At 32.5% G+C, this 14,506-nt stretch overlaps 1 protein-coding gene across 8 annotated transcripts in view; it reads left to right on the top strand.

The window, feature by feature from the left end:
* LOC124357035 (transport and Golgi organization protein 1) overlaps positions 1-14,506 on the top strand; it is a 69,114-nt gene that overhangs the window by 7,094 nt on the left and 47,514 nt on the right. For 5 of the 8 annotated variants that reach the window (XM_046808418.1, XM_046808419.1, XM_046808416.1 and 2 more), the window contains exons 3-4: positions 4,074-4,151; positions 4,629-6,945. In XM_046808418.1, the coding sequence (XP_046664374.1) occupies positions 4,074-4,151; positions 4,629-6,945 (2,395 nt within the window). Of the gene's footprint in view, positions 1-4,073; positions 4,152-4,628; positions 6,946-13,510; positions 13,552-13,585; positions 13,711-14,506 lie in introns of those variants that run through there. The other 3 variants (XM_046808417.1, XM_046808422.1, XM_046808421.1) reach the window with 3 other exon arrangements.

The raw sequence follows: 14,506 nt of genomic DNA, 5'->3' as shown, positions 1-14,506 counted from the left end.
AGTAACATACTGACTGATGTTTATAATATTGTCCTTTTTTCATAAAATTTCAACACAATTATGCACAGTACGTTTAAAATCTAAGTCTTTGATAACACTTGAGTTGGGTACTGTGTTTACTTAGCACCTGCTTTAATTGTTGTTTGTTGTAAACCTTTTTTAACCTATAATGATTTGAATATATTTTTATAACATAACTAGCAGTTACCCGCGGTTTTGCATGCAAATTGAAAAAAGGACACTATATTTACCTATGATTTTTCTATGACATTTCAAACGCTCCTGAGATAATTGATAGTCACTCAAAGCTATTCCAAGCTCCTGATCCATTTTAGATTTAAGTTTTTTTAAACAGTGTTTTTGAACCCTGAAGTCATTTTATTTGAATTTCCCTCCAACATTCCATGGTAGTTTATTGCTCTGACGATTTGAGGAACAATTGAACTATTTTATGCCAGTGTGGAGGAATCCTTAAACCGAAGACAATAGCAATTAATGATATAATGCATAGTAATGGTGATATAGTGCATAATGGTATATGGCATTCTGTGCAGTTTAGGAATGGAATTAAGATTATCTTAGATATATATTATGTTGGTGTCCATATTAATTTTATGCCTACTCTATGCTTTCAAGACTATAAATAGCAATACTTTTCAAATGGTACTTAAATTAATTAAATATATGATTGTGTTGTAATATTATAATGTTTACATAGAACAGTTGATTACTTTACATTAAGTTCTGTTAATATATAAAATGTATTTGCTGCAATGCATTTATTATGGAAATTTTCACAATTTGATCACCAGTCTTGATGTGGTAGAGAAAAGTCATTCCTTCGTTGATACATAAGTCAGGACACTTCCTTTACATAGATAAGTTTCGATAAACTAATTTGATTATAAAGAATCAAGTTCAGTCTCCTAAATTAAATTCACTTTCTTATTTCCAGTACCATTGTAAAGTTTGCCTTGTGCTCCGATCAAGAAAATATATACCAACAGAAACCAACTTCGGTCATAAAGCGTCTTCTTTTAGCCCTTTAAATTTACTTTCAATCAAAAATTTTTCAAGTGACAGTTATAGTTTGCCTCTTTGTTCTGATGAAGAAAATATATAACTTGGTACTACTTAAACATTACTGCGGTCAAAAAGAGTCAGGTCTGTCTGATTAAATTCACTTCTGGTCTAATTTATTTACTTGATCTATAAAATATATACATATGTCTGTGTTCAAGATCTCATTGGGTTAAAAAGCATCTACTACCAGCAGTTGTAATTTATCTCCGGTCTTAGACATTTCAAGTGTTATAGTTACATTTTTGTCCCAATGACAAAAGTATATCGTACAACTAAAACGTCGCTGCGGTCAATATGAGCCTTTTCCGGTCGTTTAAATTCACTCCCGGTCTAATTTATTTACGGTTCCACAATTATGCTGTTTCACTAACAAAGAAAATGATTATATATGTTGGTTTTGGAATCCAACTTAGATTAATATTTGGTGCTGAATTGATTGATTTTGATGTTTTCACTGATCAAGAAATATGTTTAAGGGCATATGCTTCTGGTATAAGGGGAAGAGTGTGTTAACATTTTACTTTTCTTTAACTATAATAAAAAATACCATACACAATGCCATGGGAGCTAACCAGATTCGATTAACTTATGTGCAAACATTCACAACTTTTTACAATAAGATATTTTTTATAGCAGTGTTTAAATAATATTACCATTGAATTAGATGGTTGGATCAAATGTCATAAATTAGATCAAATTGTGAATCTAAACCATTCTCAATTCCCCTTCAACACACACACAAAATTTTGTCAAAAATCGGTCCAGTCGTTTAGGAGGAGTTCAGTGACATACACACGCACAAAACAAATATATACATAAAGATTATTTACAACATAATAAATAAATAAAATAAAAAAGCAATAAAGAAAGCAATAAAAAAAGTAATAAGTAACCAGTTTTGTTGAAAACAGTAAACTAATTTTAATTAACTGAATATTTTCCGGAACTCAATTCATAATCACTTTTGTCTTACTTTGATCACAAGGAAATATAAACAATGCAAAAGTCATAAAAACACAGGTTGTAGACAAAAACAAATATGTGATTTTGTTTTTATACACAATATTTAATTGATAAAAAGACTGTTCTATGCAGTTTGGAGGGGGGAAAGTGATTAATGCACATGCCAAACCAGGTGTCAGGCATTGCTCGGATCTAGTTTATGTGTACTCAGTTGCTGTTAAGTTGTTGAAGTGGAGTCATACAAGCATAGACTTCTGATTAATTACTTATAAAAAAGAAATCATTAACAATGGTAATGTCAAAAATTCATGATTGTATGTGAAAAAATTGTTGGCTCTCAATCAAAGCGTTATATGACACAAGCATTTTATCATCTAGCAAGGTTATATGCATATATTTTTGGGCTGCTGAAGGAATGTTTGTTGATTAGTTTCCATAGAAAATTAGTTGCTCATCATCATGTAGCCTGACCAGTATACAAATATTTTATTCCAAAGATTTACAAGAAAGTTTAGAAAAACAAAAAAGTATTCAGAGTGGAAGCAATATTTTTACAGTAATAAAAAGGTTTTATTTTGTTTGTGTTGGTATATGCAATGATGTTCACACTGAGAGACTCGTTAAAGAGATGTCATTGAGGAGTCCCTCACTTAGAAACATGTCACTTTGAGACTCATCATTGATGGTGGTCACACTTAAAGGCATAAGCCACTTTGAGACCGCTTACTAAATTAATTGAGAATACTCATACTGGAAAAATTTATTTCTAAGAAATTTTATGGTAGATCTTAGGTCTAGTAATGTAAATGTAAGGTTAGATACCAGAAATTAAATATTATATTAGGTTTTGGTTCTGTAAGATTCATGGAACGCTATTTAAAAGTATGTGGTGTAAAAAATTGAATAAAGGTTTATGAGTTTTACTGAGGAGTCACGTTAATGAAGCTCACACTGGAATATAAATGGAATGAAATCATGTTGATACCTTTTACTAAATACCATTGATGGCACTCACAGTGTGAGTTTAATATAAAGGAAGTAACATAGATGTATAGATAATCGTAGGTTCACAAACAAACCAATTAAACATTGGTTGTTTTGACATAACTAGTGCAATTTCACAAAAAAATAGTACTTCATTTAATTTACTTACTTTTGTCAAAATGTAGATTAGTGCTCAAAATCTGTTTGTTTGTATCCATTGGAATCTTCTCTTTTCATTGATACCAAATACTTTGTTATTCATTAATGTGTTATTATTGACTGAACACTCTATATGTACATGTATACACACAAGATGGTGAAGGTAAAAATGCCCACATAGTCTCACTAGATCTGGAGTTAATATTATAATTTTGAGACCCACTGACTGATCATCTTTATTTTTTTGAATAGTACGTACTAAGCAATTTTATAACATTAAAAACAATTAATAGTTGAGCAATTTAATTTTTTTTCATAATCATTCAGAAAAGTAATATTGTAATGTGGCAAGTACAGAGTACCTGCGTCATCTATTAAACAGAAAAGAAAGCAGTTCACTAAGTTGATCAAAGTTTAGTAGATTATGATCATTTAATCATTTTTTGGTTGAATCCAAGGTTTATTCTCAGCTGTTATTCTGAAGAATTCAAGATAACATTAATACCGCTGTATCTACTATCTATGTTTGTATTTGTAAATTGGCTGCTGCTGTTGGAAAATAAAATAAAATAAAATAAAATACCACAATAGTTCTTTTAGTTGCACAACTCATGTGTTCCAGGCTATTTTTATAGCAAATACGTTAATCAGAAGTGTCTATTTGAGATTCTATATCACAATAAATAATTGTAATTTTGTTTTAAAGTTGGGATGTATACATTATGACAGACTGCCATGCATACCTAATTTAAAAATTTATCTGAAGGATCTTCATCAAACCTGGTGTATTTTTTTTTATTTAAATATTTTCACCAGAAACTATTCTACAAATTACCACCCTTTATTATATTGAGTTTGTTGTTCCAAGGTATTGTTTCTTACAGGAAGATATTACTAAGGACTGTGTGAGTGAAAATTTCCTTGGAAGCCTAGAAAAGTTTCTTGAAGTTTGCAATTCAGGGGTATGTAACATTAAAAAATAAAGAAGATTGTGAGAGGGGACATCGGTTAATCTCTTCCATTTTTGCTTTGTGTGGCTTGTTCCTGTTTGTACTTTTGTATATTTTCATTATGTTTTTTGTGTGTTTATGTATACAAATAAGTAAATGCATTAGCATATATGAACAAAATTGTTGAGTTAACTTAATTATGCTCAAAGTCTTTGTATATTAAATATTAAATTGTTATTTTAATGTAGTTGCCTGAAATAAAAATTAATTTTTACCATATTGAGTTAGTAGTAAGTAACATGTTCAAATCCATTTTTACGTACATATTTAAAAATGATTATTATTATGTGTTTTGTATAGTACAAACTAGTTTAATTACATAAATCACACTTAATACTGATTAAAATTCTTATCTACATGAATAAATAATCAGTAGATACTGTATACACTACTATGAGTGTTTAATTTGTTTCTTTGTTTTTTTTTTAGATCAATGGGAAAAGAGGATATGTTCCAAAAGAATTTTTGAAAGAAGAAAAAGTTCTAGTAAGATCAAGTGATTTAAAATATAAATTGCCTACAGAGGATATTAAAAAAACAGTACATAATACCAGTGGTAAAACTACTGAAAATATTGGGCCTGATACATCCAAAACTCCAGAACTACAAATAGTCAACTCAAAAGGTTTATTCAGCACGATTGGTGGAGTGTCTGCCGATTCGGTTCCCCCGAGTTCACCAGACATCAAACCACAATCCACAAAGAAGTATCAAGTTTTTGGCGGAACAACAATTTATGACGATGCTGTCAGTGATAATTCTGAGACGCCTTCTGAACAAGTACATAAAATAGAAAAAACTCCTGATTTGCCCTCTTCACAGGAAAATTCTGACCAACCTCCTAAAGAGGTATATACAAAAGAAACTCCTGTTACATCCTCTTCACAAGATAATTCTGAGCCATCTTCTGAACATTCACACAAGGCAGAAGATGCTGCTGATGCAACCTCTTCACAAGACATTTCTCAGTTATCTCCTGAACAAGTAAGCAAAATTGAAACTCCTGTTGCACTCTCGCCACAGGAAGTCAAAAATGAAGAAAATAAACCTCCTACTGAAAGTACCAAAACTCAATCTGATAAAGTGGAAGAATTGTCTGATAATGTAGAAAGAATCCAATCTGAAACTGGCAATGCTGAGTCTGGGGTCCTTAGTTCTAAGTCTAGTATATTTAATACAGTTGTAGATACTATATCAGATTTTATGTCATCTGGAATTGGACCAAGTGAGAAGGAAAATGAGAAAGGTTATGAAGATGAAGATGAAGAGGAAGAAAGCTCAGGAGAATATGAAGAAAATCCAGAAGACGGTGAAGAAGCCAGTAAAGAGGACACTTCTACAAATGCTGCAGTGAATCAATCTGATGAAATTAAATCTTCAATTTTACAACAGGATGTGTCACAAAAACATATAAATATAAATTCTCTCAGTGATTCAGGGAATGTTTCACAAGCTCCAAATATTGTTCATATACTGAACAAAGATAATCTTTCGAATGTTAACGTTCTAGATTCAAATCCACCCAATCATATGGCTACCAATGAAGATAAAATTAAACTTTCAAGTGAAGAATCGAGAGTTGAAAATGAACAATCTCCAGATGTTGTTACTGAGAGTTCAGCTGAAACTGTATCAAATGATTCGTCCAGTGTTATTTTAGATCCTGCAATTAATGAAAGCCATTCATTTCCAAATTCAGAGGAAAAAGTACTTGGCAGTGATACGGAACAAGAAGACTCAACATTATTAACAATGAATGATACTATAAATGATGTACAAAAAGAAAATGTAAAACCATTACAAACTCATGATTTATATGAAACAGCATCCAAAATTAACAGCAAAGAAGAAATAACATCTGATTACAACAAAGCCAATATTATGCGTTCTGGATTTAATAAAAAATTACATAACGAATCTAAAGAAGAAATGTCTACTGAAGCTCCAACTGAAATTGTAAACCAAGACGATACTGTCAAATCTGCAGAAGACCCTTCAACTGTACAGTCATCTGAGTCTAAACAGCCAACTAATTTAGACTCTAGGGGATTTCTATTTGGTCAAATAAATATGCAAAATGACAATGCTAATAAAGCAGTAGAAGAAAGTAATGAAGTTTTAGAGCAACCTGAACATACAATTGTTGATATAAACACAAAACCTGAATATACAGCTGCACCAAACATTCCTGCTGTTCTTGATACTTCAGCTCCGTTTCAAGAGAGCCTTACAGAAAAGCCGAATTTTGATTCTGCAGTAGAAAGTCAATCAACTACTGAAGCTGTTCAAAAAGACTATGATGATACTTCAAAGGATGAAATCAGAGATTCTGTTACATCTGAAACATCAATTCTCTCTGAACAGATTGAGACTGTTACAGATGTTCAAGACAGTTTAGTTGAAGAACCTGTAGAAACTTCCTCCCAGGAAATTTCTCAATCAGCAGATTCTTCTGATGATATAAAAGTAGCAGAAGATACTTCACGTGACATGGTTGATGAAGATTCCAAAAGTATGGAGGAAACTTCTCAAATTGCTTCTGAAGACGAAAAAGTTGCTGATAATATTTTATCAGATACAGTAGCTGATAACTTGTCTGCAGGGATATTTTCTTTTCTTAATCCAGTTTTTGATTTTTTTAGAACCAATACAATATCTGAAGATAAGACACATGAAATTTCTAGCAATACCGAGAGTTCAATAAAGTCCCAGAGTTTGGATCCATCTCGTACTTCATTCATCAAAGGTAACATCATTCATGTAGCTTTTTTATCTATTAGAGGGAATGTAAAACATAAATTTAGAAGTTATTTTAGTCAAATATAGTTTGAAGGAAACATATTTATTGTAATAGTAATCATTTATTCAGTTAGTGAGTCAAACTAAGATGAAAATATATGTTTTTAAATTGGAGGGACCAAAATGAATACCTTTAGTTTTAGTTAAAATACAGTTTGTATATTGTTAAAGATGTTTTCTAGAACGAATTGATTAATACACAGAATCTTATAGCATAAACTGTGTTTTTCGATCTTTTAAAGTGCCAGTGATAAAATTTAAATAAACTCATCCACCAAAAGAATAGGTACATTTCAAGTAGTAGCTTTAAAACCTAAGAGCGTACAAGGTCTGTTAAAAAAATATCGCGCCTTTAATTTCCACAGGTTACATATATTTGTTTTTTAATTTTTTTATGGTGTTTAGTTTTACACCTGTCTCTGACGTATGTCAACAATTTGGCCATTTTGAATGTTCAGTGAATTGTTGACAGCTGATTTGCTTGCATGTGTCTTGGCTCGTCTTCAATTTGTACTTATTCGAAAAAATGGATCAAAGAATCTGTATCAAATTTTGTGTTAAAAATGAAATTAATTGCGTGGATGCATTCTGAATGTTGACTGTGGCATATGGAGAAGCTACCTTGGACCGAAGCAACATTTTGTCGGTGGTACAAAATGTTCACAGAGGGCCAAGAAGATGTTAACGACAAACAGCGTGCTGGACGCCTGAGCACGTCAAGAACAGATAAAAACATTGATGACATGAAGAAAATAGTATTTGCTAATCGTCGAATCATCATTAGAGAAGTTGCAGAGGACCTGAACATATCAATTGGCTCGTGCCATCTAATTTTTACCAATGATATGGTTATGATGGGTCACCACGAAATTCATACCAAAATTGCTCAATTTCAACCAAAAACAGCAGCGCATTACCAATGCTAATGAGCTGTTGAACTCTGTAGGCGATGATCCAAATTTGTTCCTGAGGGTCATAACTGGTGACGAATTGTAGATTTATGGTTATGACGCTGAAACCAAAGCTCAATCATCCCAATGGAAGCTGCCGCATGAGCCAAGACCGAAAAAAGCGTGCAAAGTTCAATTGAATGTGAAAGGATTGCAGGGGCTTGGTACATCATGAGTTCTTGCCACAGGGTAGAACTGTCAATAAGAAATATTATTTGCAAGTTATGAACAATTTGCGCGAAGCAATCCGCCAGAAACCCTCGAATTTGTGGAAGAACAAAATTGGCTTTAGCACCACGATAATGCCCCTGCTCACGCATTGTTACTACTTAACACATTCGCTGCTGAAAATCATTTGACCGGTCATGGTAAATTCAGGAACATTTTTTTTTTAACTTGCCCAAAATGAATTGAGAGCAGCCAAAAAGGTTGTCCAGCTAACCCCATTGCCAGATTTGGTGACGTCATAACTGTGACAACAATTGTCAGCGGCACGTGGCGCTAGTCCTGGCTTAGTCAATATCTCAGGACACTGGGTCTATTACTCCTGATTGGCACTGTTACTCGTGGAAGACATTGTCAATTGCACAAATAGTGAAAAAAATTGTTTTGTGTAAAAAACTGACAGTCCATAAACATGAAAAATAGAACTTCAATCAGAATCACCCTGTTCACTCATAAAGTCTTCTACTAGGTCATTGTTGCCCTCTATATTGCCTAAATATATGTGGTTTTTTGGCCAAAATAAACACACTAATAATGCTGCAGCCTCTGTATTCCCCAGATCTAACCCCCCTGCAACTTTTTCTTGTTCCTGAAAGGAAAGGTCCATGAAAGGACGACGCTATGCTAAGATTGGCTAGAAAACGGCATCGAAGGAGGAACTGAACAAGATTACAAAAAATGACTTTTTGAAATGCTTCAAGGATTGGAAGAAACGTTGGCATAAGTTGGGCAGTTTGCTTCACTAATTACTTTTGGGAATTGCTTTGAAGGAGACAAAATTGAGATTAGTGAGTAAATAAATAATTTTCAAATGGAAAAAAAAAAAAACAAAAGTTGCTATATTTTTTGAACAGACTTTGTATAGTCTTTAACAATCCCATTTTAGAGAGTGTAAACTCTCCCTTCAATTTCCTCTCTTAATATAGGCTCTTGGTAGAATCCCAACACTGGGAAGACCAGTACAAGTATTAGCTGAGCACTAACACCAAGTGTTACACAAATCATACTGGTATTGTTCTTCCGAGAGTTAAATTACAATATCTCACTATCAGTAGTGCACAGGACCAGTGACAGTGTCATGTGGGAAAGTAACACCTAGAGTTACACAAAACATTGCCATTGTTCTTCAGAGAGTTAAATTAAAATATCTCACCATCAGTAGTGCACAGGACCAGTGACAGTGTCAAGTGGGAAAGTAACATCTAGAGTTACACAAAACATTGCCGTTGTTCTTTAGAGAGTTAAATTACAATATCTCGCCATCAGTAGTGCACAGGACCAGTGAGGGTGTCAGGTGGGAAAGTAATACCTAGAGTTACACAAAACATTGCCGTTGTTCTTCAGAGAGTTAAATTACAATATCTCGCTATCAGTAGTGCACAGGACCAGTGAGGGTGTCAGGTGGGAAAGTAACACTTAAGTTACACAAAACATTGCTGTTGTTCTTCAGAGAGTTAAATTACAATATCTCGCTATCAGTAGTGCACAGGACCTGTGACAGTGTCAGGTGGAAAGTAATACCTAGTGTTTATACAATCCATATTGCCAATAATCTCCAAAATGATAATAATCCAGCTTCAAAATGATAATAATCCAGAACAGTATTGTGACCCCCATTCCTGAGATCCTTATGTTAGTAACAATCATCATTTTGAAGCTAACATAATTAACTATTTTTGTTTGATTGTGCAACATCACCGACCTTCTCCTGTTTTTAAAATTTTACTTGGTTTATGTCCGACCCTCTTTTATTCTAACTTGATATAATGTTAAAAATCTGAAATGTTTGAACATGTATATAAGCACATGATTATTCTTGGAAACCACGCAATAGACCACAGTTTTACTACAAATATTGCTTTTTATAAATTTTTCAACTATTGCTGTCATCCTGTATTGTAGGGAGTTTGGTACAACACATTTTGGTACAATTGCAAAAGACACGTTTTATCAGAACAAATTTTTTTGTCAAGAATTACACACGTTTTGTTAAAATTTTTCTGGTGAGAATCACATATGTGAGAGTGGTCTGAAAAGTTCCGTACCTCAAACGTGAAGATAGAAGTACTAAAAAAATACATACATAAATAAAAGCTACTGAATTCCGTTGTTCATCTGTTGACAGTTACTTACCAAAGTTTCAGCTATTTTGGACGTGCAATTTTTATGTAACAGACTTTTTCAGTGAGCTTATGTGAGTTATTTTGTGAAAATAGATAAAAATGAGTATGAAGCTGTCATTAAATATTTGTGTTTGAAATGCAATACACCTTCACAAATCAAAAATGAGTTGGATTCTGTGTATGGGGACACTTCACCATCATTTACCATAGTAATATTTTGGGCTGTTGAACTTAAACGTTGTCGTAAGAGTTTGGGAAATGATAAGCGTTCGGGATGTCCATAAACTGCATCTACCGACAAAAAAAACCGCCTGATTAAAGTGAAAGAGATAGTAGATGTTATGAACATGTCAGAAGAATGTGGTTGTCACATATTAAATCAACATTTAGGCATGAGAAAGCTGTCCACATGTTGGGTGCCGTGTTTGCTCAGATTAGAAAAAAAACGTGTTTGAATGAACATTTAAAACGCTCTTTTGTTGCAGTTTAGGAGAAATAAATCTTGACTTTTGACACCAATTAATTACTGTAGATAACACACCATTATATAGCCGAAACAAAAATGCAGTCCAAACAATAAATTGCAAATGGGGAACCGGCTCCTAAAAAAGCAAAAACTGTTTTTTTTTTGGCTGGGAAAGTCATGGCGACTGTTTTTTGGAATATTCATGGAGTTATTTTAATCGCTTATCTTTAAAGGGAAAAAAACATTATAGGAACATACTATGTATCATTACTTGACAAGATAAAGGCAGAACTTGCAAAAAAATGGCCATTTGCAGAAAAAGACAATCCTGTTTCATCAAGACAACTCCTGTCTCACACCTCAGTGGTTGCTATGGAAAAAATCCACGATTTACGGTTTGAACTAGTTAACCATCCACCATACTCACCAGATCTAGTCCCAAACAACTTCTTTTTGTTCCCTCATTTAAAAATTGCACTTGAATGACAAAGATTTTCGTCAAATGAAGAGACTTCGTGAACAATTATTTTGCAGATAAAAATGCAGAGTACTATTTGAATGGGTTACAGAGATAGGAGAATCGCTGGGAGAAGTATGTAAAGTTACAAGGAGACTATGTGGCAATATAAAAAAAAGATTTTCAGAAAAAATGTCATATTATTGTTAGGTCGGAAAATTTTCAGACCTTTCTTGTACTAGCTGTGCAAGTTCATTAACCTTTTGGAGACTCATGTCCATTCTATCAAATAATCATATTATTGTATACTCAAAAGATATTTAAATATTAATAATATGATATTTTTTGAATAAAATGTGTGTATATATGAATTATTTTTGAGCGGTTGTAACTATGTATGTTGATACTTTCATTTCATCTAGTTGTGTGACAAATGTAAATAATGTGGATCATGAATAATTGAAATGCTTGAATAACAAACCATGGATAATTCAAACTTTTCTTCTGATCTCGTAACATTTGTATTACTTATGATGTTAAAATAGAGTGAGACTAATTTGAATCTTGTTTTGGATGATTCAAAATAGTTGTGTCTACTTGTTGTACATTATTCCTGAGCCAGAATTCGTACAAATTGATTAAACTTTTTTAAACACTTGTGTAGTTTGAATTTTTTTCATCAGTCACTTGAGTTTTGAGTTATACATCGAGAGATTCCATATGGGCCCTGAGAAGCGCGACAGAGGAGTGGTGTGGTACAGAGTGGGAGAAGCCGTCAAAAGAGGGGAGGGGCTGACTGCCGCCGTGCCACAAAGCTTGCCACTGTCACTATTGTCAGTGAGCTGGCTCTGCGTGCTGCGTACGATTATTTAAACACATGTTAGACAAATTTAACATTGGCAGTATAGTTAACATACTTCCAATAGTAACAATTAAAATATTTCTATTTGAATTTAAACGTTATAACACAGAGGTAAGAAGAGTGTTGAACAAGCAAGCGTGAGGTCCGCTCTACACAGCTCCGCGATACAGACTGAGGAAGCGTTACCCCCACTCTTCCAAATGACAAGTAGACCACTGCGCATCGCCAGGCCAGGGCCCGTATGAAATCTCTCCATCAGTACCCATGTTCCACCTTTTGTGATGTAATCTGCCATCAGATTACATATGGACATTACATTGTGTGTTATTCACATGTAGGATTATCAAGACTAAGACTAAAATACTACATTGTTGGTAAAAAGATTTCTAAGTTAATCTATAATTGCATTTTTTGTTTAATAAAAAAACAAAACACTAATTTTTTACTTAAAGTAATAGTAAACAGTCCAGGCTAAAAGTAATCATCCAGTCCACGGTAATGCTGTGAAATTAAACAATACAGTATCAGTAAACTAGAGGGATTCTATATTTTTTTCATAATTTTTGCAAGTATTACGTACAAGTGTCATTTTACTGCTATTTCAATACGAAAATATGTCCTAAACGTTTAGCTAATGTAGGCTATTGAATTTTGAAACATTATCATGTGGTGGTAGTTCATATAAAATAATCATACTTGAAATTAAAACTTTGTTTTGTTATGGCAGTCACTTTTGTACTTTATGATTATACATTACAAATATTATAAAATTGTGTACATATACTACATGAAAGAGAATGTTTTTAGGAAATCTGAACTTCAATACTACCAATACCATGCTTATGAGAGAGTTACAATAATTTTTGTAAAACTGTGTCTCAAAATGTCTCAAATAAAGCCCGTCTCTTTGAATAGCAAGTTCAATTTTTGGCTGGTCTCCTAAGGGTTAAGTTTTTTTATCATATTTTGTTTGGTCTAAAAATATATTTTGTATATCCTGTATTCTCTTCTCTGTTATTATATATATAATACAGTGTAATTTTAACCTGAGCTTACATAATTTCATTGATTGTTGTATAATCTGTGTAAACTTACATATTTAACTTAACTTACTCAATTTATTTAGTTTCTTATTTAGCATTTTTGTTCAAAACTTCCAATTGATCAATTTAACTTAAAAGTTAAATATTTTTATATTCATTATCAAACATTATGTTCAAGTATACACATGCAACATAATTTTAAAATACACAATTAAAACTGGATGAACTAATCCACAAACTAAAAGAAAGAATTTTTATTGTGAATTAAGAACACATTGAAAAGGAGAAAATAGTTAATACTATAACCACTAGATGGCAGTGAACTCTGATATAACTACTTATTATTCAGTGAGTTGGCACAATTTCAATGCCAAACGCCTTATTCTTTTATTGTGATGGTGTAGGAGGCCAACTGCTACTCAATACAGTGAGTTTTAACATTTACACTTCTTACTTGGTCTTGTGTACAGTAATGTGTATCTATAAAAATGGTTTTTAATGGTGGACTGTCATGGTTTTTATTTTGTGCCACTTTTCTATGACTAAGTGCACTTTGCACTTGTTCTATCGAAGTTAATGCTCTCAGGTGACATGGTTCTTCATGACTACCAAGAGAAAATTTAACTGTATCCAATGTCCTATTGTATTTATTATTAGCATTTAATTTTTGAATTCTCCCAACAGAGGACTTTTTGTAGATTGAATTGTTTTATAAACATGTAGTTTTGAATGTCATTGATCTTCTTCAGTTTGCATTTAGTAATACAATCATGTATTCAGTGCTAAATAAATAATATATATAAAGCAACAGTTAACAAATGCACCAAAATATCTCAAACTTTCTTTCTTTACATACATACTTCACACTGTATTTGGCTGTTTCTAGGCTAATAGTAACTGGAAAGTTACGGTTGGAGCAGTGTTTGGACTCCATGCAAAATTAAATATTTGATTTTTTTCTCAAAAGGATATTTTTATGCTGATAGTCTGTTTTATAAAAAACAATATAACATATCATTTTTGTTTTTACTTGTTTTTCTTCCTGCTTGTCTTGATGTGGTGTAGTAATTTAGAATGTATGTTGTGATTTGAAATCCCACCAATTGTGAAGTATGGTCTGTAATTTGATTTTCAGTTGGCAATAAACTTAAAACTTATAGAAATCAACCAAAAACATCGACTATTCAAATTTTTGAGGCCAATTAGGCAATAAAAATCTGCCTTAAGTAGAAGACGGTATAGTCGTGCAACATTGGGATTGTAATGATAAATGCCTCAATGTGTTTAGAAACTACAAAGAAAAGTCACTTAAAAAGTGGTTTAATACGCTTATCAAGTGTATAAATAATTAAATTAATTTAAGAATAATACAAAATGATCAT

This window comes from Homalodisca vitripennis, chromosome 3 (genome assembly GCF_021130785.1).
Source record: "Homalodisca vitripennis isolate AUS2020 chromosome 3, UT_GWSS_2.1, whole genome shotgun sequence".
Taxonomy (NCBI): Eukaryota; Metazoa; Arthropoda; class Insecta; order Hemiptera; family Cicadellidae; genus Homalodisca; species Homalodisca vitripennis.
Note: the sequence above shows the minus strand (reverse complement) of the source record. Positions and strands in the feature narration are given on the sequence as shown.